Consider the following 26219-nt stretch of genomic DNA (forward strand, 5'->3'; position numbering starts at 1 on the left):
GCCCAAGCATGGGGAAGGGGTGGTGAAGGGATGAGGGAAGGCAGAGAGCTGGGAGGGAGACCAAAGGCACGGCTGAAGAGATGTGTGTTGAGACCAACCTTGAAGGATGCAAGGGAGGAAGCGAGGCGAAGGGACCGTGGGATGGAATTCCAGAGTGTGGGGGCAGAGAGGCTGAAAGCCCGGCCACCGATGGTAGGGCAGGTCGGGCGGGAGACATGGAGCAGACCGGAGCCTGATGAGCGGAGGTAGTGGGCAGGTTGGTAGGGAGTCAGCAGGTCAGAGAGGTAGGAGGGGCAAGGCCATGGATGGCCTTGAAAGTGAGGACAAGGATCTTAAACTCGATCTTCTGGGGGATGGGGAGCCAGTGGAGGTGGGTGAGGGTGGGAGTGATGGGGTCACGGAACCTGGTACGTGAAAGCACACGACCTGCAGAGTTTTGGATGATCTGCAGCTTGTGAAGGGAAGAGTTGGGAAGGCCGATGAGGAGGGAGTTTCCGTACTGTGAATATCCTGGCCACTTTTCACGCAAAATGTTAATAAGGGACTCAGGTTTACTTGATATGTAACTCATCACATTCCAGAAGTTCATGTAAGTACTTACAATGAAAAATTGATTGGATAACTAGTCCTATAAATTGGCATCTTGCATCATTAGAGGCCTCATGCCCTATCCAGTGACTGGACATCCTCCCAATGTGAAAGGCACTCTATAAATGTAATTTTGTTGTTGTTGGTGCAGACACTTGGTAGAGGTTGGGTGTGTATGCTCAGATGCATCGCAGAGGTTTCTGGTCTATTGGAGACCTGCACCATGGTTTCCCACCCTGCCTCCCACCCCATCCTATAAGATAGGATGGAAGCTACAGTACGGCCCTCAAATAGACCAGAGGCCTCTGGGACAGGATAGGGCATGAGGCCATGGCTTGACCTTCCAATATACCAGAGACCTCTGCGATGCATCTGAGTATGCAGACCCAACCTCCACCGAGCTCCCGCACCAGTCACAGTGCCCCTTGTGGCCCAGGAGGACCTAACGCACTCTTGATTACTAGTTGCTCAAATCACTATTTCATCTCCCTTAACCCCTCCATCCCCCTTCTTGCCACCCACCCCACATGCATTTCCTATTGCCCCCGGAGAAAAATCCCCCTCCATACTCTTTCCACTGCCCTGGAGGCATCTGAACACTTATCCCTCTGGCCCTCCTCCTGCAATGACCCACCCTCCTCGGTCACTCTTCTAAACAACTCTCTTTCAGTCATTCTCGATATCTCCTGCACCACCTCCTACTCGTACGTCCTCCTGTTGGACCAGTCACCTCTGCTCCCTCAAATCTCAGCTGCGTTATGCTAAACGCAGCTGGTACAATTTAACGGTTCATTGTCAGGATGAATGGATTGCAATCTGGCAGGATTGCAACAAGACCTACTACTCTTCCCTCACTTCCACTGAGTCATCCTTTTACTCCAAAATCATCCTGGAAGCTAAGGAGAACCCAAGAATCCTCTTTTTGACCATTAATCAACTCCTCCGTCCACCCTCCCATGCCTCTGCCATCCTCTCCTCCAACACTAAAAATGTGAGATGATGAATTTCCTTGAGTCCAAAGTTGAGGGGATTTACACTGCCAACTCTAACACCTCTACTGCCACCCCCTCCCCACCTCTTGTTCCCCTTTCAGCCCCCACCGATTCCTCCCTCCACACTTTTGACCCTGTCTCGGTCTCTATTTTTCGACCACTCTTCTTCTCCACCGCCTATCCTCTCACTTCCACCTCAATGGTTCTAGCCTTGCCTGGTTCCAATCCTATCTTTCCCATCATCTGCATTTCATATCCACCAATGGGTTCTCCTCCAGCCCCCCCATTGTCATGTGTGGTGTCCCTCAGGGCTCTATCCTCGGTCCCCTCCTCTTCAATCTATACATGCTTCCTCTCTGTGATGTTATCCGCAGGCATGCGGTCAATTTCCACATGTATGAAGATGACACCAAACTCTATCTCGCTGCATGAACCCTCAACTCCAGGACTTTTGATGAACTGGCTAATTGTCCGTCTGACATCTCCACGATCTTCCTCCCCCCTACCTCTCCGACCTCCTAACCTCATATCATCCTGTCCATTCCCTTCGTTCAGCTGACACCGGCCTGCTTCAGGTCCTCCGCACTTCCCGCCCCACAATTGGTGGTCGGGCATTCAGCATCTCTGGCTTCAGGCTCTGGAACTCTGCCCTCCACCCCTCCTGACCCCAACTCACAACTCAGGTCCAAAAACACCTGACTGTCTAGCACCTTGGGATGTCTTTCCAACGTGAAGGGCACTATATAAGTGTAATTTGTTGTTGTTGCTGAGCCCTTTTCTCCCATCAGCTTTGGGCCACCATTGGTGGTCAAAACTTCAGCAATTACACCTTTATCCTCTAAAATACCCTCCCTCTACCCCTCTGTCTTTCCACCCCTATCTGTACCTGTCGTTAAACCTCACCGAGAAATCTACCTCTCTGATGGCGCCTACGGCACCTATCATCCCCCACTTCTCATTACTTGTGCTTCCTGAAGGGAGCTATATAAACACAAGTTATTGTTGGTATTCTGCAGGAGAAAATTGGTGGAACAGAATTCACAAAAACTAAATTGCAAACACTAATAACTGAAGCTGTTTGAAATTGTATTTATTGATTTTGATTTCTGCTTATACAGGAAAAAGTTAACAAGTAAAATAAAATCTTTAAAGATCCCAGAATCCCACTGCAGAAAGCAATAAATTGCAAACTTTGTATTGATGAGTCTTTTGTCTAGTTTTCCTACAACACTTGGCAAAAGCAAGTAAAGATTACATTATAAATGAAACAAAATTAGGATTTAATTCTAAGTTCCAAGATACATAAGCATATTATTGATGTCAGTTTCCAATTTCACTTTGCTACATTTTCGGTTCGCAATTTTCGCACTTGCATTTCTTGATGTATATATAACTGTACGATTTATTAGGTCCTTCATTGCAAATAAGGTCGACTTTCCTTTCCTCTTGCTCAACCTCTTCACAGCACTTACAGTCATGAGACATTCTATCTGTGATAAAGTCAAATCTGGAAAATAACATATTACGTAATCATCATGGACCAAAGGCATTGATGTATGGCAGCCACATCATATTAGTCACATACTAAATCGAACAGAAGGATTATTATCATTTTTATACATTACATATTGTAAATTGAACTTTTTCTCCTCAAAAAACTGTGGTACCAAATGGAAAGCAACAGAATTAGTTGCAGAGCTCAGAGAAAGGGAATTTATAACACAATGTTTTAAAGTCAAAAATAAATGTTAATTGAATTAAAATAAATATGTTATCTTATGAAATATGTTAAAAAAAATTGGTTGCTCAATCCACGACTATTTGTGGGACTCTGCTGTGCGCAATTGGCTGCTGCATTTCTCCCACAAAAATGTACAGTCAATTCACTTTACAGTATATTCTGTGAAGCGCTTTGAGACGTCTTGAAGATGTGCTAAGCGCTATATCAAATGCAAGGATTATTATTATTATTATTATTATACCAGATATCAAAATCTAAGACTAACTTAAGAGATGAGATCATGAGATTTTTTGTGTTGACACTCATGGAAACTCATACCATGTTTAAGATTATCCACACTGAAACCATAGCAAATTAAATAGAGTTCCTCATATGCAGTGGATACTGACTCCCCACAGGGATGACCCTTGCTTAATTTAAATGCTGAAAGTATTAATAAAAATAATAATAATAATAATAATAATCCTGGTATTTGATATAGTGCCTTGTCACATCTGCGAGACGTCTCAAAGCGCTTCACAGTAATTCATATTATAAAGTGAATCAACTAAATATTTTGTTGCCGAACATTAGGAACAGAGATGTGGGTTGATGACCCCATTAGGTTTGCTGGGGTACTGTCAGAGAGTAACCAGCTGAAATCACATAGCTTGCTATTATGAGCTCTAGCTGGCAAACTTCCCGCTGCTTATCCAATTGGAACACCCCCGCCCACCCATTGGGATTTTGACTTGCTGGGTTAACAGGAGCTGAGTGGGAAGAATCCCGGGCCCCAAGAATTAGGTCTCCTTTCTCAAAGTCCTGTTAATGAGCCAGGCTAGCTGGTCTGTCACCAACAGTGGCTTGGAGTCCTGCAGACCTGCCTGGCTCAACAATTGGACTACCAACCCACCATAATGAATCAATTAAATTCCAATATTCCATTGCCAGACATGTCACCTTGGAGCCAACACAGTCCTGAAGTATTCCCATTTTCCCTCTCTCCCAAGAATAGTTTCTGGTTATTGTGAGGGCCAAGTTGTGTTAGTTACTAATAATGAGCTGTTTATTTATCAGAAGTAGAGATATTTAATGATTCACATTGAAATTTTCATATGAATGTTGAAGTAAACTTACTCAGAGGAACTATCACAACGCCCCTTACATCTGGTCACTTCAACTTCAGCAATGCAGTTATCCTTCTTTATTGTATTATTATATTCAATTGTCTCACATCTTCCAGCTAGAAAAAAATACATAAATTACAACAAGCCAGCTACTACAAAAATGTAACTGAGTTACAATATACAGTAGTTTTAATTTTATGTTTTTAACATCTGAATATTGAGAAAATAGATATTGCTAGAAGGTCTTCTGGAAGATTTATAAGGATACACAGGTGCATGTATTGTGAAATATGTAACCCTCACACACATATATATACACACACACATACACACATACATATTATCGTGTGTGTATTGTGTGTTTGTGTAAGGGTTTATTATTATCGTATTGACTCCTGCGTTGGTGAGGGGATGTGTGATGTACTTACAGAGCTGGAACAGAATTGTAAAATCATTTCTTATAGTCCAAGATTGCATTGGACAGTTTTGTCATTCAATTAAATACAAACAAGTTTGGAGCTTTCAATATAATAACTTAAAATGTCAAATGCCTAAATTATAACAAGATTGTTTCTTTCACACATGAAAGTTCTTTTGAGTGTAGCATAGAGGAGAGACTCCTATAGATATGAAACTCATCAAAAGAAAAGTGACTGTCTGGGACGTGTTCAACTTCTGTAATGGATTAAAAAGGTATTTCTTCAACATAGCTAGTCTTGTAAATTAACTTAGAAGAGGTTTTTTGAAAATACCACTAGTGGACATGAGAAACATAGTGGCGATTAATTATTTTGATTATAAAATGTATTTGACAAGATAACATCAAAGATAAAAGACAGGTAAATATTCAGGTAAATATTCATGGAATAGGGGTTAAATGGATTAGTGAATAGAAAAGTGGCTTGAAAAACAAGATACATAAGTGATACACCAATAATACCCTCAGTCTCCAAATTTGTCATTTGAGTACCTCTGCACAATATTACCTACTCTTAATTCTGTTCTATGTCATCTGGCTTTCATTCTGTTTCTACTCAGAAATAATTCCCTCCTCCTCCTACTTGCCTTGGAACCCCTGAATGTCAAATTCAAATTTCACTTTTGTCCAAAGAAGTTTTGGAATTCTGGACTTCTTTTGCACTATTCAAAGGTTATTACTTCCCTCCCCCCACTTCCCCCCGTCTCTGCTGAAGGACAAACTCATTACAGCAACGTGCCAGAAAATTTAATTCCAATGTGCAATTAAGATGAAATTGTTGAAACAAAAAGTACAATGCAGATAATAATTCTAGGATAACAGAAATAATGAAATAAAATAGCCGTGTTTTCTAAATTATTGGGAACTATGGAGGCATTCAACATGCCCAAATAGAAGAGCTATCCAATCAATCCCACTCCCCGCTTTTTCCCATAATGTATGCACATGGTCTGATAACTTGGCAAATTAAGTTTTAATTCAAGGTACTACTGCTAAGATCAAAAGATCAAAGAAGGGAAACAAAGTACACTGTGGATGGGATTCAACTTGCCCAGGGGGAAGATGAAGGAGATTTAGGGGTGATAGTTAACTGTTGCTCACTATGTCAACAATAATCAAAGCAAACAGGATGTTGGGATATATTGTTAAATCAGTTGAGTTTAGATCCCCAGGTGTCATACAAAAGCTGTACAGCGATGTAGTCAGATTGCACCTTGAATACCGTATGCAGTTCTGGTGACCACAACATCAAGTGGCTGCACAGGGCCTGGGGGCAGTGCAGAGGGGAGCAATGAGGATGACCTCCAGTATTAACCGTATGAGCTATTGGCAATGATTAAACAAGCTAGGACTCTTCAGTCTTGTGCGATGATAACTCATAGGGGCCTTTGAAAACAGTTGGACCTCAGAGTGGTGTATAATAGTTTAAATCCTTGCATTTGATATAGCGCTTTTCACATCGGGAGGACGTCCGAAAGTGCTTCACAGAACACACTGTAAAGTGAATTGAATGTATATTTGTGGGCGAACGCGGCAGCCAATTGCGCACAGCAATGTCCCACAAACAGTCATGGATTGAAAATGACCAATTTATTATTGTTTTTGGTTTTGGAGGGATTATTATTAGGCGTGTGGAGTAAGGAAACTTGCCCAAGGTTTCGCCCTCTGCCTGGAATTGAACTCAGGTCTCTCACTTGCAAAGCGAGTGCTCTAACCACTGAGCTACAGGACTCCACAGTTTTTTGCATCAGTTTTTACTAAGGAGGAGACAGGTAACCTATCTAATCTGGAAAGAGAACTGAAGGGTGTCGCAGATGTAAAGTTGCAACCCTACCAGCATGATTGCCAAACAACTGTGCAATCTTAAGGTAAATAAATCGCAGGGGCTGGATTAATTGCACCCGAGGCTCCTTAAAGAACTAAGGGAGGAAGTCGCAAAAACACTGGCACAAATCTTTCAGAAATCACTGAATACAGAAGAGGTGCAGGGGGATTGGAGAAAGGTAGATGTTACTCCTATTTTTAAGAAAAGTAACAAAAGTGACACAGGAAACTACAGCCCAATAAGTTTGATGTCCATTGTGGGTAAAATTATGGAGACTCTTGTTAAGGATAAAATCACAGAGCACCTGGACAGAAATAAAATCATAAATGATAGCCAATGTGAGATCATGAAGGGGAAGTCATGCAATCTAATTTACTGGTTTTCTTTGATGGTGTGACAGGGAGCTTGATAAGGGTAAGACTATGGATGTTCTACATCTGGATTTCAGCAAGGCCTTTGATACAGTTCTTCTTGAGAGGCTGGTACCGAAAGTAAAGGGGGAATTAGTGGAAGTATATTACAATGAATATGTAACAAGTTGACTGGCAGAACCCAGAGGGTGGTGATACAAGGAATGTCATCAGACTGGGAAAATGTTACCAGTAGATTTCCACAAGGGTCTATTTTGGGACCTCTTTTGTTTGATATTTTTATAAATGATCTGGAACTAGGAGTCACAAGCACAGTGACTAGGTTTACAGATGACATCAAGCTAATGAAGGTGGTAGATTGCAAAGCTGAACAAGATAGGTTACAGGAGGATTTGAACATACTTGGGAATTGGGTAGACCGGTGATAGATAAAATTCAATGTGGAGAAATGTAAAGTACTTCACATAGGGACAAAAAATCCAGGAAGGGACTATTATTTGAACGTATGAAAAATAATATGTATGGAAAATGAAAAGGACCTGGGGGTCCTGATTGACAATAAATTGAAGCTCTTGCAATAATGCTCTGTTGCAGTGAATAAAGCAAACCAGATGCTGGGATGTATCAAAAGATCAATAGCAAACCAAAATAGTGGTGAGACCATACTTAGAGTACTGTATACAGTTCTGGTCACTGTAGTACAAAACGGATATGGGAGAAATCGAGAAGATACAGAGCAGAGGAGAGCAACCAGAATGATTTAGGGAATGGAGCAACTAGACTATGAGGAGTGATTAGAAATTGGACATGCTTACGCTGAAAAGGAGAAGATAATAATAATAATCCTTGCATCTGATATAGCACCTGATCACATCTTCTAGACGTCTCAAAGTGCTTCACAGAATATACAGTAAAGTGCATTGACTGTATATTTGTGAAATGTGGCAGCCAATTGCGCACAACAGTGTCCCACAAAGAGTTGTGGACTGAGTGACCAAATTATTATAATTTTTTTTAGGTATTATTATCCCCAGAAAAGCGATATTCCAATCAACTAACAACTGGGTTCTTACTTACTTCTAGGTGAACAGAGGCATGTGGAGTAAGAAAACTTGCCCAACATTTCATCCTGCCAGAATAGAATCCAGGTCTCTCGCTTGCGAGGCGAGTGCTCTAACCACTGAGCTACAGAACTCCAGTTTTAGAGGAGATATGATTGCTTTAAAAATTGAAATAAAGGGCAGCCAGAATTCAAGAAGCAAATTGAAGCTTAATTCACTTAATAAAGGTTTTGTAGGTACTTCTGGATAAGACAGAGTTGCAATTGTTATTCATTGAGTTTTTTTTCAAATTACATTGTTCCATCCCAAATAAAGAACCACAGGATAAGGGTGATTTGCTGCATAGAAATAGCACTTTCTATAACAACATAGAAATATGACTCTTTATAGGTTGCTATAAGCGGAATATAAAGTTTTCAATATATAACGGTGTACGAAATGTCAAACCTGACATTCTCTTACACTTTGTCTTTGGTATCTGCTTATCATGTTTTTCTCTATTCAGAAAGACTTCACTCAGTCCACTTCTTTTCTTAGAAGCCCCCAGGTTGTCACATTCAGATTGTATCTTTCTCCAATGAAGTGGACTCCTTTACCAAAATTCAGATTGTCCATCCTATCCCAAGGGCTTCACTCACAGAACAATATGTCAGAAAATCTCATTCCTCCAGAACACCCACTATGAGCCCCTTATCACATCTCAAACCCAATGTGGTAAAGTTGATGCAGGAACATCAAAATCAGTTCAGAAGATAATGCAGGATTCATAGAAATATAACACACTGGAAGTCATGAGTTATCAAAGAGCAGTTGTCAAGAGCATACTAGTAATTGCACACTTTACAGATCTTTAATAATATTAATCAACAACAACAACTTGCATTTATATAGCGCCCTTCACGCGGGGTAGAGTCCCAGAGCACTTGATAGTGGCAAAGTCTGACATTCAGCCAGGGTGAGAGGGAATAGGGAGGTGACCATAAGCACAATCAAAAAGGAAGGTCTTTAGGCAGGATTTGAGAGTGGGGAAGGAAGGGCAAGGCAGAGGGATTGAGGGAGGAAGTTCCAGAATTTCGGGGGGTAGTGGCTGAAGGTACGGTCACGGACGGTGGAGCAGAGGGGATGAGGGACGAGGTGGAGGCCAGAGCCAGGAGTGGAGGCAGTGGGTGGTGGAGTGGGGTGTCACGGTCACCTTGTTTTAATTAATGCTCCACTTTGTTTATAATGATATTTACTGTAGATAGTCTGTGTACATAGAGTTTGTGTAATATAAGATGCATTCACTTGAAGTGAAATTAGTCTAGGGACCAAAATATAATTTTAAAGCAGTACAGCCTTGACAACACAAAGTCTGTGACATGGGTGAATTTGCAACAGAAAAGTCAGGAAAGGGTCACGTGGGTCTTGAGTGGGAACCAAAATAGAGATTGGAAGGGGAGGATATTCGAAATGGAAGAAAAAGGTACCAATGATACATTGGAAAGGGGAGGAGCTGGAAAAATATAAAAGGAGGGGGCTTTGTTAAAGTCGGGGTCGCTCTTCGCCTTTAGTGTCATTAAGGAGGTATGTGCCTGACCTGAAACCTCAAGATTTCAAGATTGTTTTTTTCTTTGTTGACCAGCTTTGGGTAAAGATGGTATTCCCATAGTTATGGTGTCAGAGTTTTTCAAGATAAACAAAGTTTATCTTGTTCCGGGCAGTATAAGTGAGGCGTAGGGTTTTAAAGACCAACAACACACGGCTGTGTTTTCTATACAGTGTATCTTGAGTCTCTATTAAATTTGAGGAGGGAGGGAGAGACACAAACAGGTTACTGCGGAAGTCAGCTGTTTGGTAGTGCGAAGGACGCTAACTGAAGATTCCCATTCTTGTGCAATAAGGCATTGCACAAGAATGGGAATCTTCCCATTCCCTCTCACCCTGGCTGAATGTTGTGTTAATTATCATTCAGTGGAGTTTTACTCAGAGAGGGAACTTGCACGTCACAGAGAAGGATCTATACAGAGGCACCTAGTACAACGAGTGCTTTGTCATAATACGGGCATACATTTAGGGGTGAGAACCGTCGCAGGAGGGTAAGCAGATCAGATAGCTAGGGAGGTGTGAGGGCAGGAAGAAATTTGAAAACGAGTGAGAGGATCTTGAAATCGATCTGTTCGGTATTTGGAAGCCAGTGGAGCTTGGCAAGGACTGGTGTAATAGGGGTACAGTTTTGTGCTGGTGACAGAATTTTGCATCAGTTGAATTTTGTATATGGTGGAGCTGGGGAAACCAGCGAGGAGGGCATTGGAATAGTTCAGCCAGTAAGTAACGAAGACGTGGATAAGGGTTTCAGCTGCTTTGGTTGTAAGCTGTGGACGGAGACGGGCAATGTGACAGAGGTGGAAAAAAGTGGTCCTGGTCAGGGAACGGATGTGGGGTAGAAAGGAAAGCTGGAAATCAAATCTGACGCCTAAGTTGGGCAAGGGTTCAGTGAGTCTGAGAGTCTGAGCCCAGGAAGATTGAATTCAGACTTGCAGGAGACAAGATGTTGACCGAGTCAAAGAGTATGGCTTCCATCTTGCTGACATTCAGCTGCAGGAAGTTTGTGCTCATCCAAGTCTTGATGTCCACCAAGCAAGCTGACCGCACATCAGTAGACTGGGAGTCCCAGCTGGAGAAGTAGGAGAAGTAGATTTGGATGTCATCCGCGTACATGTGGAAGTTGACCCCATGTTTGCAGATGACATCCCCAAGGGGGATCATGTAGATAAGGAAAAGAAAGGGACCGAGGATGGAGCCTTAGGGTATCCCACAGGTGACCGGACGGGGCGGCAGGAAAAACATTCGGCGAGACATATTGTTGACACTTTGTTAAGCAGAACTCAAATTATGCAAGTAAAATATTTGTTTAAACAAAATATTGAAAAGAATAATATATGAATGCGGAAAGTTTACAAGCCTTAATGACTTACTTGGAACACATTCATAGCAGCAGTGATGCTCATCCCATTTCCTTTGAGGCTAAACACAGAATTAATAAGAAACAGTATTTACTTGATAATTTTAATAAATAATATTCTAATCATTGTCATAATGAAGTTGTTGAAGTGTCCCGAAATTTTTAGTGAAAGTACAATTGGTTTATTGAAAAAGTGACTATAGAGCTGCATAGGAAATGTGAACTTTAGTACATCTGTCCATTAAATTCCACTCAATAAATGTAAGCAAAATCTGCCACACTTGCGTAGAATTTACTCAAATTTGTGTGCCTGGAAGATAGAATCATGAAGTGCACATTGATGTACAGGCAACTTTTCATAAGACTGAAGGTTACAGCTACAGAATGATTTTTGCAGCTTTGCATTGTATTTGAATCGTTATGCTTTCAGGAGGATCATTAGGAAACTGCTCCTTCAACCACCATTTTAGTATGAGTTTTTTATCTAGTAAATGTTGATTGTTCAATGGATTCATTTAACAGAGGGATTATTGGTAGACAGTTTAAGTGGTGTTCAGACGGAGCCTTTGGACAAACAATATTGTGTCAAAGTCCCAGGCAAGTCAGGTCTCTGAATATTATAGATTACTCTTATTTATTGTCCTTATCATCAGCATTCTGCAAATTATTCATATTTTTATTCTTAATTGTGGTCAAACACAGGTCATTCTCAGGTTCTTGAATTCAACATTTGAGTATTTACATATTGCAACTTTCTGCAGAAACCAAAAATTGTTTTCATTGAAATGTTCATCTCTGCTTGCCACTACTAATGATAATACTTGCATTTCATATAGTGTCCTATCATGTTGTTGAAATGTCTCAAAGCACTTCATAGAATTTACTGCAAAGTGCAGTCACTGTATTTGAAGACAAAAGTGGTGGCCAATCTGTGTGCAGCAACGTAAAGTGGATGACCAATTTTATTGGCCAGGATATTTTAAAATTATTTTTTGATTAGAGCCACAGGATCTTTCACATCCACGCAAATAAATGGACTGGAACCTGTATTAACACCACATTCGAAGAATGGCACCTATGACAATTCAGCATTGTACTGAAGCCTCAGCCTAGACTATGAACACAGTCCCAACATGGGGCTTTAATTTTTTTTTTTTGGTGAGCTAGCTCTCTGACACATGCAGAAACCCATCAACGTGCTTAAGAGTATCCTAACCAAACTGAGAATTCCATACATCCATCTACACAATTGATTGTTGGAATGGAATGCATACTCTCTCCCTGGAGTAACGCATCCTGCTTATCTAATTACAAAAAGTATTAGGCACAGGATGGCAAAAGTCAAGGCTTGGGAACTCCAGAGTGAGCATTAAGGTACTGCAGGAGTCTAAAATAGCTGATACCACATTGCTTGTCATTGATATTATTGTCTGGCAAGCTTTCCTGCTGCTTCTCCAGCTAGGACTACCAACCCATTAGGACTTTGGCTTGCAGGAGCTGAGTGGGATGACTCCCTGCCCCAATGACTGGTCTGCCCTTCCAGGTCCTGCCGACAAGCCAGGCTGGCTGTGCTGTCATCAGCAGTGTCCTGGAATACTGCGGACCCGCCTGGCTCAGGAACCGGACTATCGAGCCCGCCACAGAGGGCTGGATCGATTCCAACATTCCATGGTCAGGCAAGTTACCTTGAAGCTAGTTCAGCTTCAAAGATCCCTCTTAAATCCATAGCCTTTGGACTCAGAAGCAAGAATTCTACCAACTGATGCTGTCTCTCTAAGTCATCTCCCTCCTCCACCACCTTGGCTGCTTGGTGATTGGCACTGCCAAGCACTGTTAAGTGCTCCAAGATGTTACTCGGTGTAAAGAGAAAATGCAACTTGTTGTAATAATAAAGGTTTGTCAACTAAAAGAAAAATAATCTATGCACATACCTCAGGACAGTTACCCTGATTTTTGCAGTGTAGTTTGTTTTCTTTAACTGAAGAACTGAAGCATTCCAAAATAGTACAATTATCAGAAAAGTGCTGCCATTTCTCCCCATTCTATAAACAAGAAAAAAAATCAATGGGATAAACTTGTCACTAAACTCAGGAAGAAGGTAGCAACAAGAAATGGTGTCCAAAAGCTGCTGTCATTATCCATCTGTGCTGTGCCAGCTGATTTACTTCTGGCAGTATAGCGATGTGGAGTGCAAAATTTAATTTATAATCCCTGCTCCCATCACATCACCCAGGCTCTTTAAAAAAAATCAAGCACCCAATTTTGTCAATTATTGTTTAATGTCCAGCAACACTCTTTATAACAACACTAAAAATGTGATGGTGAAAAAAAAAGAACCCACAGCAATTTAAATCTATCACATTTTACCAGGTAGAGGTAGGTGACATATTAGAGCGGAATATTTTTCTTACAACTGTATGTTCAAAGCAGTTGGTTTGATGAATTATTCAATGGTCCCAGATTTATTGTAGAAGAGGATGCAATAGATGGAAAAATAATGACATTCTGTAGTATTGTAAGAAATATAAGTATTATAAGTGCAATATTTTTAATAAACAATTGTGTTTACGTTCAGATGTCAATAAAAGAAATAATAAATTCCTTATCACTCACATTTCGTTGTCTTCCAGAATGATCCACACAACCTAGAATAAATTAATCAATTCTTTTATTGAAGTAATAATAATAATAATGCTTGCATTTGTTTTAGTACCTGATCACATTTTCGAGACGTCTCAAAGCACTTCACGGAATATACTGCAAAGTGAATTGACTGTGTATTTTGTGCACAAAACGCGGCAGCCAATTGCACACATCAGTGTCACACAAACAGTCATGCATTGAGTGACCAAATTATTATTTTTTTTTTGGAAGGAATTATTACCCCAAGAAAAGCGATCCACCAATCGACAAACAACCGGGTTCCTACTTACTGCTCGGTAAACAGAGGCGTGCGGAGTAAGGAAACTTGCCCAACATTTTGCCCTGCTGGGAATCAAACCCAGGTCTCTCGCTTGTAAGGCGAGTGCTCTAACTACTGAGCTGCAGGACTCCAGTTTGAGAGGAGATATGATTGCTGTCTTTAAAATTCTAAAGGGGCTAGACAATATAGATCATGACAGGCGGTTTCAATTAGTCTAGAATAGTAAAACCAGAGGACACGGCCTGCGATTGAAGTGGGGGTAAATTCAGAACAAATTGACTGAAACACTATTTCAGTGAACGAATAGTAAATATGTGGAACAGGCTCTCTAGGGAAACAGTTGAAGCAGGAAGTGTTGATTTCTTCAAACACAGATTAGATAGTTTTCTTTTAGGACATAACATTATGGGATATAGTACATGGGTAGTTCGGGACATATGTGCATACAACTGTCAGGAAGGTGGAAGGCAAACCGTGGTTTTTTTTTGTTCTATGTTTAGAATTCTAAAGAGAAATTTCAGGAAGATATGAGGACATTTTTCTTTAAGGTAAGGGTACTGAAACAGTTTGCCAGCAAAAGTGTTAGAGGCCAGGATACTTGACTAATTTAAAAAGGAGCTTAATACTCTGATAGGTGGGGAGGGAGAGGCAGTAAGTTGTGTGCTCTCTCGCTTGCGAGGTGAGTGATCCAACCACTGAGCTATAGGACTCCATATAAGCAGTACAATGATATGAGTTTCTTATTAAAATATTTAATATTATACAAACTGTAACGTAAAATTATATTTTCTCATGAATTGAACTTAAATAGAACTTACATGTATGAACACATGTATCATTGTTGGATGATTTCATTCCCTTTGGACAAAAGCAACCTTCTATAGGTTTGCTTAATGACTGACCAAGTATTACTTTACTGTAAAGAAATATGTAAGAATATTCATTGCAATCAAGATAAAATTAAAATATGCAACAACAACTTGAATACATTTTATATTCTGCCACTGAATTCCTGAACAAGGTTTCATGTTTATTATAAAACCAAGATCGCTGGGAACACTCAGCAGATCAGGCAGCATCTATGGCGAAAAGAAAGTCGGTCAACATTTCGGGTCCATGACCCTTCGTCAGAACATGGTTCTGATGAAGGGTCATGGACCAGAAACATTGACCCACTTTCCTTTTGCCATAGATGCTGCCTGACCTGCTGAGCGTTTCCAGCGATCTCTGTTTTTGTTTCAAATTTCCAGGATCTGCAGTATTTTGCATTTTATTCATGTTTATTATTCCCAACATAACTAGTTCTTGATCATATGTTTTCCTTAAACTTTAGATGTGACCTTTATCTAGCACAATTTAAGGAGATGGTCTTAAACCATGAGTACCTCATATTGGCTACGTTATAAGTGGAGCTCCTCTACTACCTACTCATCAATCTTCACTTTAAGCTTATTTGTATAAAGCCTATGGTGATTCAAAAAAGATGACCAGCCCATTCACTGACTTCAAACATAAGAAGTTCACTAGAAATTCTCTCTTCATCTGTTTGAGTACATTTGCACAGAGTTGCACCTTCTCCTTTCAACAGTGTATATTACAAATAAAAACATTTCCGTGTATCACAGCACTGTTAAAATCTATGCCACTTTCTCGAATACATGAGTAGTAGCCTTATAGATTCAAGAAACTAAATAAGTGAATCACCTTATTCTGCTACATTATTACATAAGTGCTGGACATGAGCATACAACATTGGCAGAGAATTAGCAGATGATTGTTTGTCAAATGAAGAGTAAAATTATATATATTTAAGTTAATTTTTCAGAGCAGGAACACCTATTGTGCACAACTGAATTCAGCAAACATAAAAACTGCCATACATACTTGTTTTCACATCTATCATCAGTTTCCATTTGACATGGCTGGTACGTCAAAATTCCATCGCAGGTGTCCAAATCTTAAAAAGATTTTTTTTAAAAAGAGTAGCTGTTTTTAGTATACCAAAACATTTTACTAAGGTTCTCTGATTACTATTGATCAAAGAACTGAGCTTAAATACATAAAATTTATACAGCAATAGTAATGATTATTTAAGGAAATAAACACTAACAAACAAATCAGGCAATAGCATTTTGATTTCTGATAGGAAGGTCTTCAATATTTCACTTTAGCAATGAATGAAGGACTATTTTTTGGGGGTGTTGGGAGTGGGGATTGTTTGTCAGGACATCAGGAGAAACCCACTTCACTTTTCAAATAAGGTCACGCATCTTTACCGTCCACCTGGGCAGGTAGATGGGACTCGGTTTAATGTCTCATCCAAAGGATGATACCTCTGATAATGCAGCAAGCCCTCAATATTGCATGGAATGCCAGCTTGGGCTATGTGAAATCCTGGTCCCGCTGTGGGGCTTGAAACCATCATCTTCTGATTCAGAGACAAGAGTAAGGGGGAATAATATTTATTTTATATTAAAAGTAATAATGATAAAAATCCTTGCTTTATCACATCATTGACGTCTCAAAGCATTTCGTAGGACATATGTAAAGAGGATTGATTATGCATTTTGTGGCTAAAACATGGCAGTCAGTTGCACACAGCAATATCCCACCAACTGCCATGAAGTGAGTGACCAATTTTATTTTGGGGAATTTGTTGGCCAGGACACCAGGAGAAACTCCCTTCTCTTTTTGAATAAAGCCCTAGGATCTTTAACATCCACCTGAACACGCAAACGGGACCTCAGTTAATGTCTCAGCTGGTAATATCTCACAAATAAAGTAATGAAGAAACTGAGCTTCAATTTCTGATTGTAACAATTCTTTAGTTTCAAAACACTGTCAGTTTGTATATTGTATACTTATTCCTCTATTTATAGACATATAATTAAAGTATTGCTTGTATAGAATTTTCAACAGAATAAAATTTGACAGTGTGCTATATTAACAGTTCTTACCACATAATCCATTTGTATAACTTCTCCATTCAACACAATTTCCTTGACATTCTGAGGCAGCAGCCTCCAAATTTGCACAAACCACTGAGCAAATATTAGTAGAATGACAGTCATCCTCACAAGTTTTATCGTATGTCTCCATATCATTTTTATTGCATTTTTCAAAGGGCCTGTATGGTGAAACAAAATTCATAGTATCATACCATTTGGCCCATCATATCTGTGCCGACGCTTTGAAAAGAGCTACCCAAATCAATCCCACTCTGTCGCTTTCTCCCCATAGCCCTGCAAACTGAATGGTGAATCTGTCCTCCCAAATAATATCTACCCCTCTCTTAGAAGTTGTTATCGAATCAGCTTCCACCACCCTTTCAGGCAATGCATTCCAGATCCAAACAACTTGCTGTGCTAAAAAAATTCTCCTCACCTCCCCCGTTTCTTTTAACAACTATTTTAAATCTGTGCCCTCAGGTTACCAACCCACCCACCAGTGGAACAGCTTGTCCTTGTTTACCCTATTTTACACCTTGCACTCTCAACTCTGGCCTATTGCTTCCTTCCCACTCCCTTTGCTCCATCAACAGTAGTTGAGACCTTTGTCCTCCAGAATCTCTTTCAAAACCACTTTGCTTGCTCCCCACTTCCATGCCTTCAAAACATCCTAATTATATATCTTTTTAAACATCTTTAAATCTCTTATTTCATCACCAACTGTCCACCATCATATTAGCCCAGCTCTCTGCTATATTTTTACACAAAAGGTGTAAATGTAAGCTGTTGAACCGATCACCCCCATCCTTATCCGGCTTCACTGGCTCTCCATCCGTCATAGATTCGAGTCCAAAACCTTCGTTCTCACTTTCAAAGCCCTCCATGGTCTTGATCCCCCCTACCTCCTAATCCCATATCAGCATGTCCGCTCCCGCCCCTCGGTGGACACCAGCCTGCTCCAGGTCCCCCGCACTTCCCAACCCACCATTCACCATTAGCAGTCAGGCATTTAGCATCTCTGCCCCTGCACTCTGGGTCTCTGTCCTGCAATCCCTCTGCCTCACCATCTTTCTTGCCTCCTTCAAATCCCGTGTAAAGTCCTTTCTCTTTGACCGTGCCTTCAGGTATCTTCCCACCCCCACCCACCCTGCTCTCCACCCCTCCTGACCCGAACTCCAAGCTCAGGTTCAAAACCCCTGATTACCCAGCATTCTGGGGCGTCTTTCCGATGTGCAGGGAGCTGTACACGTGTAACTTGTTGTTGTTGTTGTTGGTATGCCAAATGACTTTTTTCATTTTTTAAAAAATATTCTTGTAGAACGGTAATTTAGGGGTTTAAGATATTGCAACACCGTATTGGCCCTCAAAATAATCCTCAGATGTGTAAATTAAGCTTTGATAACTTATTTTGAAAGAAATTAGAGAATAGCTTTGCGTACTTTTGGTGAAGGAGTTCACATAGTTTGCAGCAAGGTCCGGGTGGTGATGTTGTCAGTGGTGCCGTTGTTGGTGTAGGACAAGTTACGTTTGTAGGATCTTTAGCACAATGAGGTTTCGTTGTGTCAGGAACCTTCCAATCAAGAGCAGCTGTGGGACAACATGTGGATTTCTCTACAGTTCCATCAGGTCTTCTGCAACCGCCGATCTTTTTACGTGTGCAAGAACCTAATAGAGGGGGACGGAATCATTCAACATTTATAAAATCTTGTAGATTACATTTACATTTTATCAGCACGGCCAGCTTTACGTTTGATTAAGAGATGGCAAACTTCATCACAGACCTAGTTTTAAAATAGTTAAATTTGCAGATGACATCAAGTTGGGAGGAATTATAGATCAGAGAAGGCAGCAAAGTGCTACAAAGACAGCTTCAAATGAATTTTAATACTGATAAATGCAAGGTACTACATATAGGATCCAAGAATTAGAAATGCAAGTATTTCATGAATGGAATTGAAGAAACTGAAAGAGATCTAGGGGTGTTAGTTGACTCGTCACTCACTATGTCAAAACAGTCAAAGGCAGCAAGGTAAACAGGATCCTCGGCTATTTTGCTAAATCAGTTGAGTTTAGATCCCCAGATGTCATATTCAGGCTGTATAGTGCTCTGATCAGACCACCCCTTGAGCACTGCACACAGATCTGGTCATAGTAATAGAGGCTACCCGGGCCCTAGAGGCAGAATCGCATGAGAAATGAGGATGATCCCGAGTGTTAGAGGAATGAACTAGGAGTAATGATTGGGATACTCGGGTACTTAGGTCTTCAGAGAATACAACAAAGACAGTACGTCATAGAGGTGTCCAATATTTTAAACAGAATTGAAAAAGTAAACCATTACTGTAACAGAGAAGAACAAGAGGGCATAGGTTTAGACAGGGTGGTCCAACTGTTGAGATCCAGATACCAGATTTGAGAAACATCTGCGGGCCACATAAACAATATTTTTGAGTTTCCCTTCCAGAAACATAAGATTTACACAGCGCTTTTTTCATGTTGGAAGTATACCTCAAAGCGCTCAACACTGGCAGCTTGGCACTTGAACTGGGAGTGGGAGCTGAGGGAGGTGGGGAGGAGAAAAGATGACCAATAGTACTGTCAAAGAGGGGAGGGAGAGAAAAAGTTGGAGGGACTCCTGGAATGGAGCTCCAGAGAGTGGGATGGTGGCGATGGTGGGGCAGATGGCATGGGGAGACATGAAGCAAGTCCGGGTTTGCAGGACAAAGAGAGCAGATGGATTGGGAGAATGTGGAGGTATTGGGGAAAGAGGAAGCGTGCTGTTACGAAACTGCAACACACGGTAATTCAGTAATTTGCTCAGTGTCCTCGGTCCTCCTGAATGGCCGAGGGAGACTCCGATCGTCTGTTAAGACAAAACACTGCCCTCACTTCCCCTCTCTGCTCTCTCTCCCTCCCTCTTTCTGTTTCTTTCTCTTCCCCTCTGCCTCATGCTCTCTCAATCAATCTGTCTCCATCTTTGTCTCACTCAATCACTCTTCCCTCTCCCTCTCTCAGTCACTCTCTCTCTCTTCCTCTCTCTGTTTCTCTCAATTAGCCATGCGGCTCACTATCTGGCAGCAGGAATTGCCGCTATCCCAGCTGCGGGCTCAGGGTGTCTTCCTATCTAGCAGCGCCAGGGGCCGGCAGTTGGTAAGGAGACCCGCTTGCCTTCCCTTCAGCTCCTGACAGACTGCAGCAACAAATGGTATTATTTCCACTCTTCGCACATTGAGCTGTTATAATGAGAGACCGGTTCACTGGGGAGGGTTGGAAAGGGGGGCCTGAAGGCGGAAATTGTTCATTGGCCGTACAAAATTATCCCTCAAGTTGGATGCTGCCGGTGGACTACCAGTTGGACCACTCTGGTTTAGGATAAAAGGTAATTTCAGGACAGATATCAGGAAGTGTTTCTTTACGCTGAGGGTAATCAACGTCAAGATTTGTAGCAAAAGACTAGGACATTAGACACATTTAGAAAGCAGCTTGATAGTTAGGATGAGTGTTCTGGAGGGATGAGTTTGGATGGGCCAAAGGGCCTTCCTCATCCAGACCAATCTTGTGATCTTGTGATGTATTAGGTATGCATCTGACTAAAAAATATAATAATAATAATAAGATATAATTTAATAATAATAGTAATATGATTTACACGACCCTTCATCGTGGACCCGAAACGTTGTCTCATTTTCCTTTCTCCATAGATGCTGCCTGACCTGCTGAGTGTTCCCAGCCACTTCTGTTTTTGTTTCAGATTTCCAGCATCTGCAGTATTTTGCATTTTGATTTACAATTAGATCACCTAGTTTCTAAAAAAAAGAATATTCAAAGCACATACCACATTGTCCTTCGGTATTATCCAAGAAGAGTTGTTCTGGAATGCTGATTACAAATCTATTTCGTCGAGCAGTAATTTTTGTTCGGATTTTAGGAATATAAACCTGCAAGCTTGTGTGGCTCAGTTTAACAATGTCAAACCCGTTCAAATTGTACGGAATGCTTTCAGTTCTGTTATTGATGGTTAACTGTAAGATAAAAAGATAATTTTATTAAAACCACCAAAGTTACAGAGGAATATCAGCAGGAAATTTGATCATTTTGGTGGTCAACACCAAGTTAACGATGCTTATTACAAGCCCTTGAAATGGGATGAAAATGAAGCTCTTTGAACCAAACATTAATTTTTTTAAATTTTTCTCCCCTTTTTTTCCCTTCAGGGAAAGAACTAATGCTCAGAAATGACTGCGGTCTAACCTTTGATACCCCACCTCAGCTGCCTTTTTAAAATTTACTTTCCATTTTTCCTACTCTATGCCTCTTAGCTCCTGGTTCCAGCCTCTGCTTACTGGGGTAAGGTCCCACTGGCACTTGTTGCCCTCTGGTACCCTTTTCAAGTACATTGTTCATATACGAGTCCTGCAGGCCATTCAATTGCAGACAATGTTATAGCTAAGCCTGATCTCTCCCTACCCACACACAAACAAGAAGTAGAGGGCGCTGTAGAGGATCAGGAGCAAGATTTTCCATCCCTAATCCTGAGAAGGCCGGGACCAAATTAGCCTCCCTAACAAATTTAGCATGTAGAAGCATCATGGACCCGAAACGTACACCCACTTTCCTTTCTCCATAGATGCTGCTTGACCTGCTGAGTGTTCCCAGTGATCTCTATTTTTGTTTCATCATTTAGGCCAACAATTTACAATACTGACCCAATGATATTTTGTGCATGCAAGAGAAAAATGCACAATACTTACTGTAAGCTGATCCAGTGTTGAAACAGTTATTTTGAATTTATTGTAGGAAATAATTATTGCTTTTGGACATGACTTATCCTCTGTACAAATATAGTTGTCTATTTCAACTCCAAAATTGTGTTTTGGGATGACTTCTTTCACAAGGATGTATGTGCAATTCTTATAAAAACTGTAGTGTACATTATCAAATGTCACATAGTGTGGGTCTCCATAAACTTTGCATTCACCTAAAATGTGAAAACATGAAATGGAAAAGTTTTCTTTTCATGGAAAGAATAAATACAATACAGAATGTTAAATAACATATCCAAGAATTTCTGTTGAGTTATTTGAAAAGATAAATGATACTAACAGTTACACTCCATTGATTCACAGCCACATTCATTTGTATAACTGACAAGATCTTCTTCTCTGTCGCATTCGGGCTTTGTAGAATTGCAGGTTCTATTTATTTTAGGTTCTCCATTCACACATGTTTTAATGCTACAGTCTTCTGTCCACATGCACTAGAAAAAGTTAATGCATCAATACAAATGTTAGATTGGTTAAAGAATATCGATTCTTACCTTCAAAAATACCTTCATGTTCATTGTGAATATTATTAATATGCATACCTTAAGTTATTTAACAGTAAAACCAATAGAGAAAAACGACATTGCATCAACTTGAGTTCACAGAAATACACAAAATACAATTAATTCAGAACTCCGCTGCCTAGAATCTCACCCGCACAGTCCTTGCTAGACTCCATTGGCTCCCAATTCCTGAACGGATCGATTTCAAGATCCTCTCACTCATTTTCAAATCCCTTCAACCTTCCTTTTTGATTGTGCTTACGGTCACTTGCCCTTCCTCTCCCTCTGGCTCGGGGTCAGACTCTGCCCCTGTCAAATGCTCTAGGACGCACTATATAAATGCAAGTTGTCGTTGCATTATCTACAGTTTTTTTTTAAATTGAAAAGTAATAGAAAATATAATAAAATGGTAAAAATCTATTTAATCTAATGAGCCCACATCAATTGGAAAATGACAAGGTTAACGACCCCAGGTGAAAGGCACTATATAAACACAAGTTGTTGTTGTTGAATTGTATTTTGGTCATCTGGAACTAGGTGTTCTATGCATTGTAATGACGTTATATGCATTGTAACAAATTTATTTTCCTAAATTAGCATCACACATTTAAAAATATTTAATCACATGAGTTTCTTTCATTCTAATTGACATATAAAGTACGTTTAGGCCCCAAATATTGGAGTCCTGTAGCTCAGTGGTTAGAGCACCCACCTCATAAGCAAGAGGACCTATGTTAGATTCCCGGCAGGGCGAAAGGTAGGGCAAGTTTCCTTACTCTGCATGCCTCTGTTTACCTAGCAGTAAGTAGGAACCCGGTTATTAGTCGATTGCTTATTGCCTTCCAGATTGCTTTTCTGGGGGGTAATAATTCCTTCAAAATATATTTAAAATAATTTGGTCACTCAATCCAAATCAATCTCAGTAACTGTTTGTGGGACACTGCTGAATGCAATTAGCTACCATGTTTTGCCCACAAAATATACAGTCAATTCACTTTACAGTATATTTCTGTGAAGCGCTTTGAGACATCTCGAAGACCTGATGAGGTGTTATATCAAATGCAAGGATTATTAAGGATTATTTATTATTATCTTTTAAGTTTTTGCACTAAGCAAACAAGTGATTAATTCCTGCAAATCCAATAAATAGATGAGAATCTTGCACATTCTTTTAGAGATTCCTTCCAAAACACATTCGTAGAATGCTAAAGTGCATTTTTTTTTTAGCCTAATTCAATGCTATATAAAGTGGATCAGGTAATTCTAGCTTCCCATTCCACTTTGATATATTGCAAGATGTTGATCTCTGGCCTTACTTCTGGCAGTTTGAATTCATCATTAAAAACTGTAGTGTGTTTAATATGGCAGCTAATACCATAATACTCATTTTAGTGGTTATAATGCAAAAGTATGAATTCTGTAATTCTTAAATAAACAAAGAAATTCTAGACATAAGCAGCAGTTCTTCATTTTTGGAATTTTGCATTTGTGATCTGAATTGCCACAGAGACAGTGCTGATGGAGCACAGCATTAACCAATGTGCCATACTTCAGATGAGATAAGACTGAGGTCCAGTCTGCCTGCTCTGGTGGGTATTAAAGATTCCATGGGAGTATTGGAAAAGAAAAAAGGAGTTTTTGGTGTCCTGGCCAAGAATTGCCCAAAAAAAGACCATTCACTTAATGTGAATGGTGACTGGTGAATGGTTGTGGGACACTGCTTTGTACAAATTGGCTGTCACATTCACTCATAAATACAGTCACTACACTTTAAAGAAAAAGCAATTTGGGATGTCTTGACGTAAATAAAGCACTGTATCAGTTGCAAATGCAAGGATTATTATAATCTGAAAATTCAGATAAATTAAAGTTTTATGTGTAATTTCAGAACTAGGCCTGTCCTGATAAAGGTTTCTTATAAAGGATTACCACACAAAACAATAACTGTTCTTTCTCTTCCATATGCTGTTGGAGCTGAAATATACAGTCAACTCATTTAACAGTATATTGTGTGAAACGCTTTGAGACGTTTCCAAGATAAGGCACAATATCAAATGCAAGGATTATTATTATTATTAACTATTTGCATTTGAATGAATTGATAGTGTCCGCTTCTATCATCTCCAAAGGGAGTCTGTTCCATAGATTTATCACTCTCTAACTGAAAAAGTGTTTCGGCAGATTGGTTTTGAATTTGCCCCTTTTTATTCGAAGGCCGTATCCTCTGGTTCTTACTGTTTTGGACAAGGTGAAACAGCTTCTCATGGTCAGAACTCATTCAAAGAACATGTTGAAATGGGAGGATGGTGGAGTGGGTATTCTGAAAGGTTGAGATAAAATGGACCAAAGAGCCTTCTTCATCTGAACCTCTATCATAATCTTGTAACAATAACTAACGGGGGGAAATCAAGATGCTTCCTGAAAGATTCCATGAAGGAACAATTAACTGGAACCAATGGAACCTCTGTTTTTTTTCAGGAAGATTATAAAAAGAATAAATGCACGACCTTTATCAATATAGAATGATGAAATGTTAATAACATTTAAATGTCAAATCAATGAAAAGATAATTGCTGTAAAGTACAGATATTTTGTATTTATAGATAGCAACCTGCACCCAGAGGAACTGTAGAAGGAAGAAGGACTAGATGTTCAGAGGAATCAGAGGAAGAAAATTAGAACGTAAGTGGCTGAAAATTGGTGAGAAGAAAAAACATTTTGAAATAAAACAAAAAGTAACATTTTTTTGTAGAAAATTCTCAACACCCAGTTTACTACTGGATAAATCTTATGGCAATTACCTCTGGATTGTCAATGTTGTTGCAACTACAGTTTGGAGTTGCAGTGGAGGTTGGAGTTGTAGTGGAGGTTGGAGTTGTAGTGAAGGTTGGAGTTGTAGTGGAGGTTGGTGTTGTAGTGGAGGTTGGTGTTGTAGTGGAGGTTGGAGTCGCAGTGGAGGTTGGAGTTGTAGTGGAGATTGGAGTTGTAGTGGAGGTTGGAGTTGTAATGAAGGTTGGAGTTGTAGTGGAGGTTGGTGTTGTAGTGGAGGTTGGTGTTGTAGTGGAGATTGGTGTTGTAGTGGAGGTTGGAGTTGTACTGGAGGTTGGAGTTGTAGTGGAGGTTGGAGTTGTAGTGGAGGTTGGAGTTGTAGTGGAGGTTGGTGTTGTAGTGGAGGTTGGTGTTGTAGTGGAGGTTGGAGTTGTAGTGGAGATAGATGAGCAGCAAACTCTGATTTTGTAGTCTCGACACATCAGATTGTCAAGCGAGGTCGGCTCACTGCAAATGAACCCATTTTCTAAATCACAGGTGACATTGTCCTCTAGCTTCTTGAGATGTGCAAGTGGTTCACATTGAATTTTACTGAAGACATCATTAGTGTTAGGACATCTAATGTCATCCAGTATTTCCTTATCCCCTCTGTTTTGTAAGGTTGGATGAAATTTATTAACCCATTTTGACCATTCACCATTTTCACAAGACACTTCTGCAAAGAAAGTGAAAATTATTAATAATATTTGGAAAATACTCGACAAAGGCACAATTAGTAGTTTATAAAGATTCCTTTTTAATGCTAATAATATTAAATAGAAAAATCTAATTCAAGATGGTACCTGCATGTCAAATAATCAGTGTAAAAAAGAGAGCTTTTTATACAAGTGGAGATGCTTGTTTCGCACATAGATTTGCATAGACTGTAGAGCACAGAAACAGGCCATTCGGCCTAACCCATCCATGTTGATGGTTATACTCCACAAGTCTCCACCCGCTCCTTACTCCCTCCCATATGCTTCTATTCCCTTCTCTCACGTCTAGCTTCCTCTTAAATGCATCTATACTATCTGCTTCAACCACCATTTTGGAAGCAGGTTCCACATTTTCACTCTACGAGAAGAAAAAGCTAAAATGTATGTTAAATTGT

The 26219-nt window shown here is 40.2% G+C and overlaps 1 protein-coding gene and 1 non-coding gene across 2 annotated transcripts; both read right to left on the reverse strand.

The window, feature by feature from the left end:
• Positions 1-2649: 2649 nt before the first annotated feature.
• On the reverse strand, positions 2650-25783 carry LOC121848058 (mucin-2-like). The gene is made up of 13 exons (XM_042334825.1): positions 25102-25783; positions 22078-22231; positions 21726-21952; positions 20810-20996; positions 18414-18639; positions 16984-17153; positions 15911-15983; positions 14845-14942; positions 13717-13748; positions 13035-13145; positions 11117-11165; positions 4438-4543; positions 2650-3087 (listed from the first exon to the last, which is right to left on the reverse strand). The coding sequence occupies exons 1-13, from the start codon at positions 25549-25551 to the stop codon at positions 2922-2924; spliced, it is 2049 nt and encodes a 682-aa protein (XP_042190759.1). The 5' UTR covers positions 25552-25783; the 3' UTR covers positions 2650-2921.
• On the reverse strand, positions 14084-14155 carry trnav-uac. The gene has a single exon. It is a non-coding gene; the product is annotated as a tRNA-Val (tRNA).
• Positions 25784-26219: the final 436 nt, after the last annotated feature.

The sequence above is a fragment of the Callorhinchus milii genome, unplaced genomic scaffold (genome assembly GCF_018977255.1).
Source record: "Callorhinchus milii isolate IMCB2004 unplaced genomic scaffold, IMCB_Cmil_1.0 Scaffold5, whole genome shotgun sequence".
Taxonomy (NCBI): domain Eukaryota; kingdom Metazoa; phylum Chordata; class Chondrichthyes; order Chimaeriformes; family Callorhinchidae; genus Callorhinchus; species Callorhinchus milii.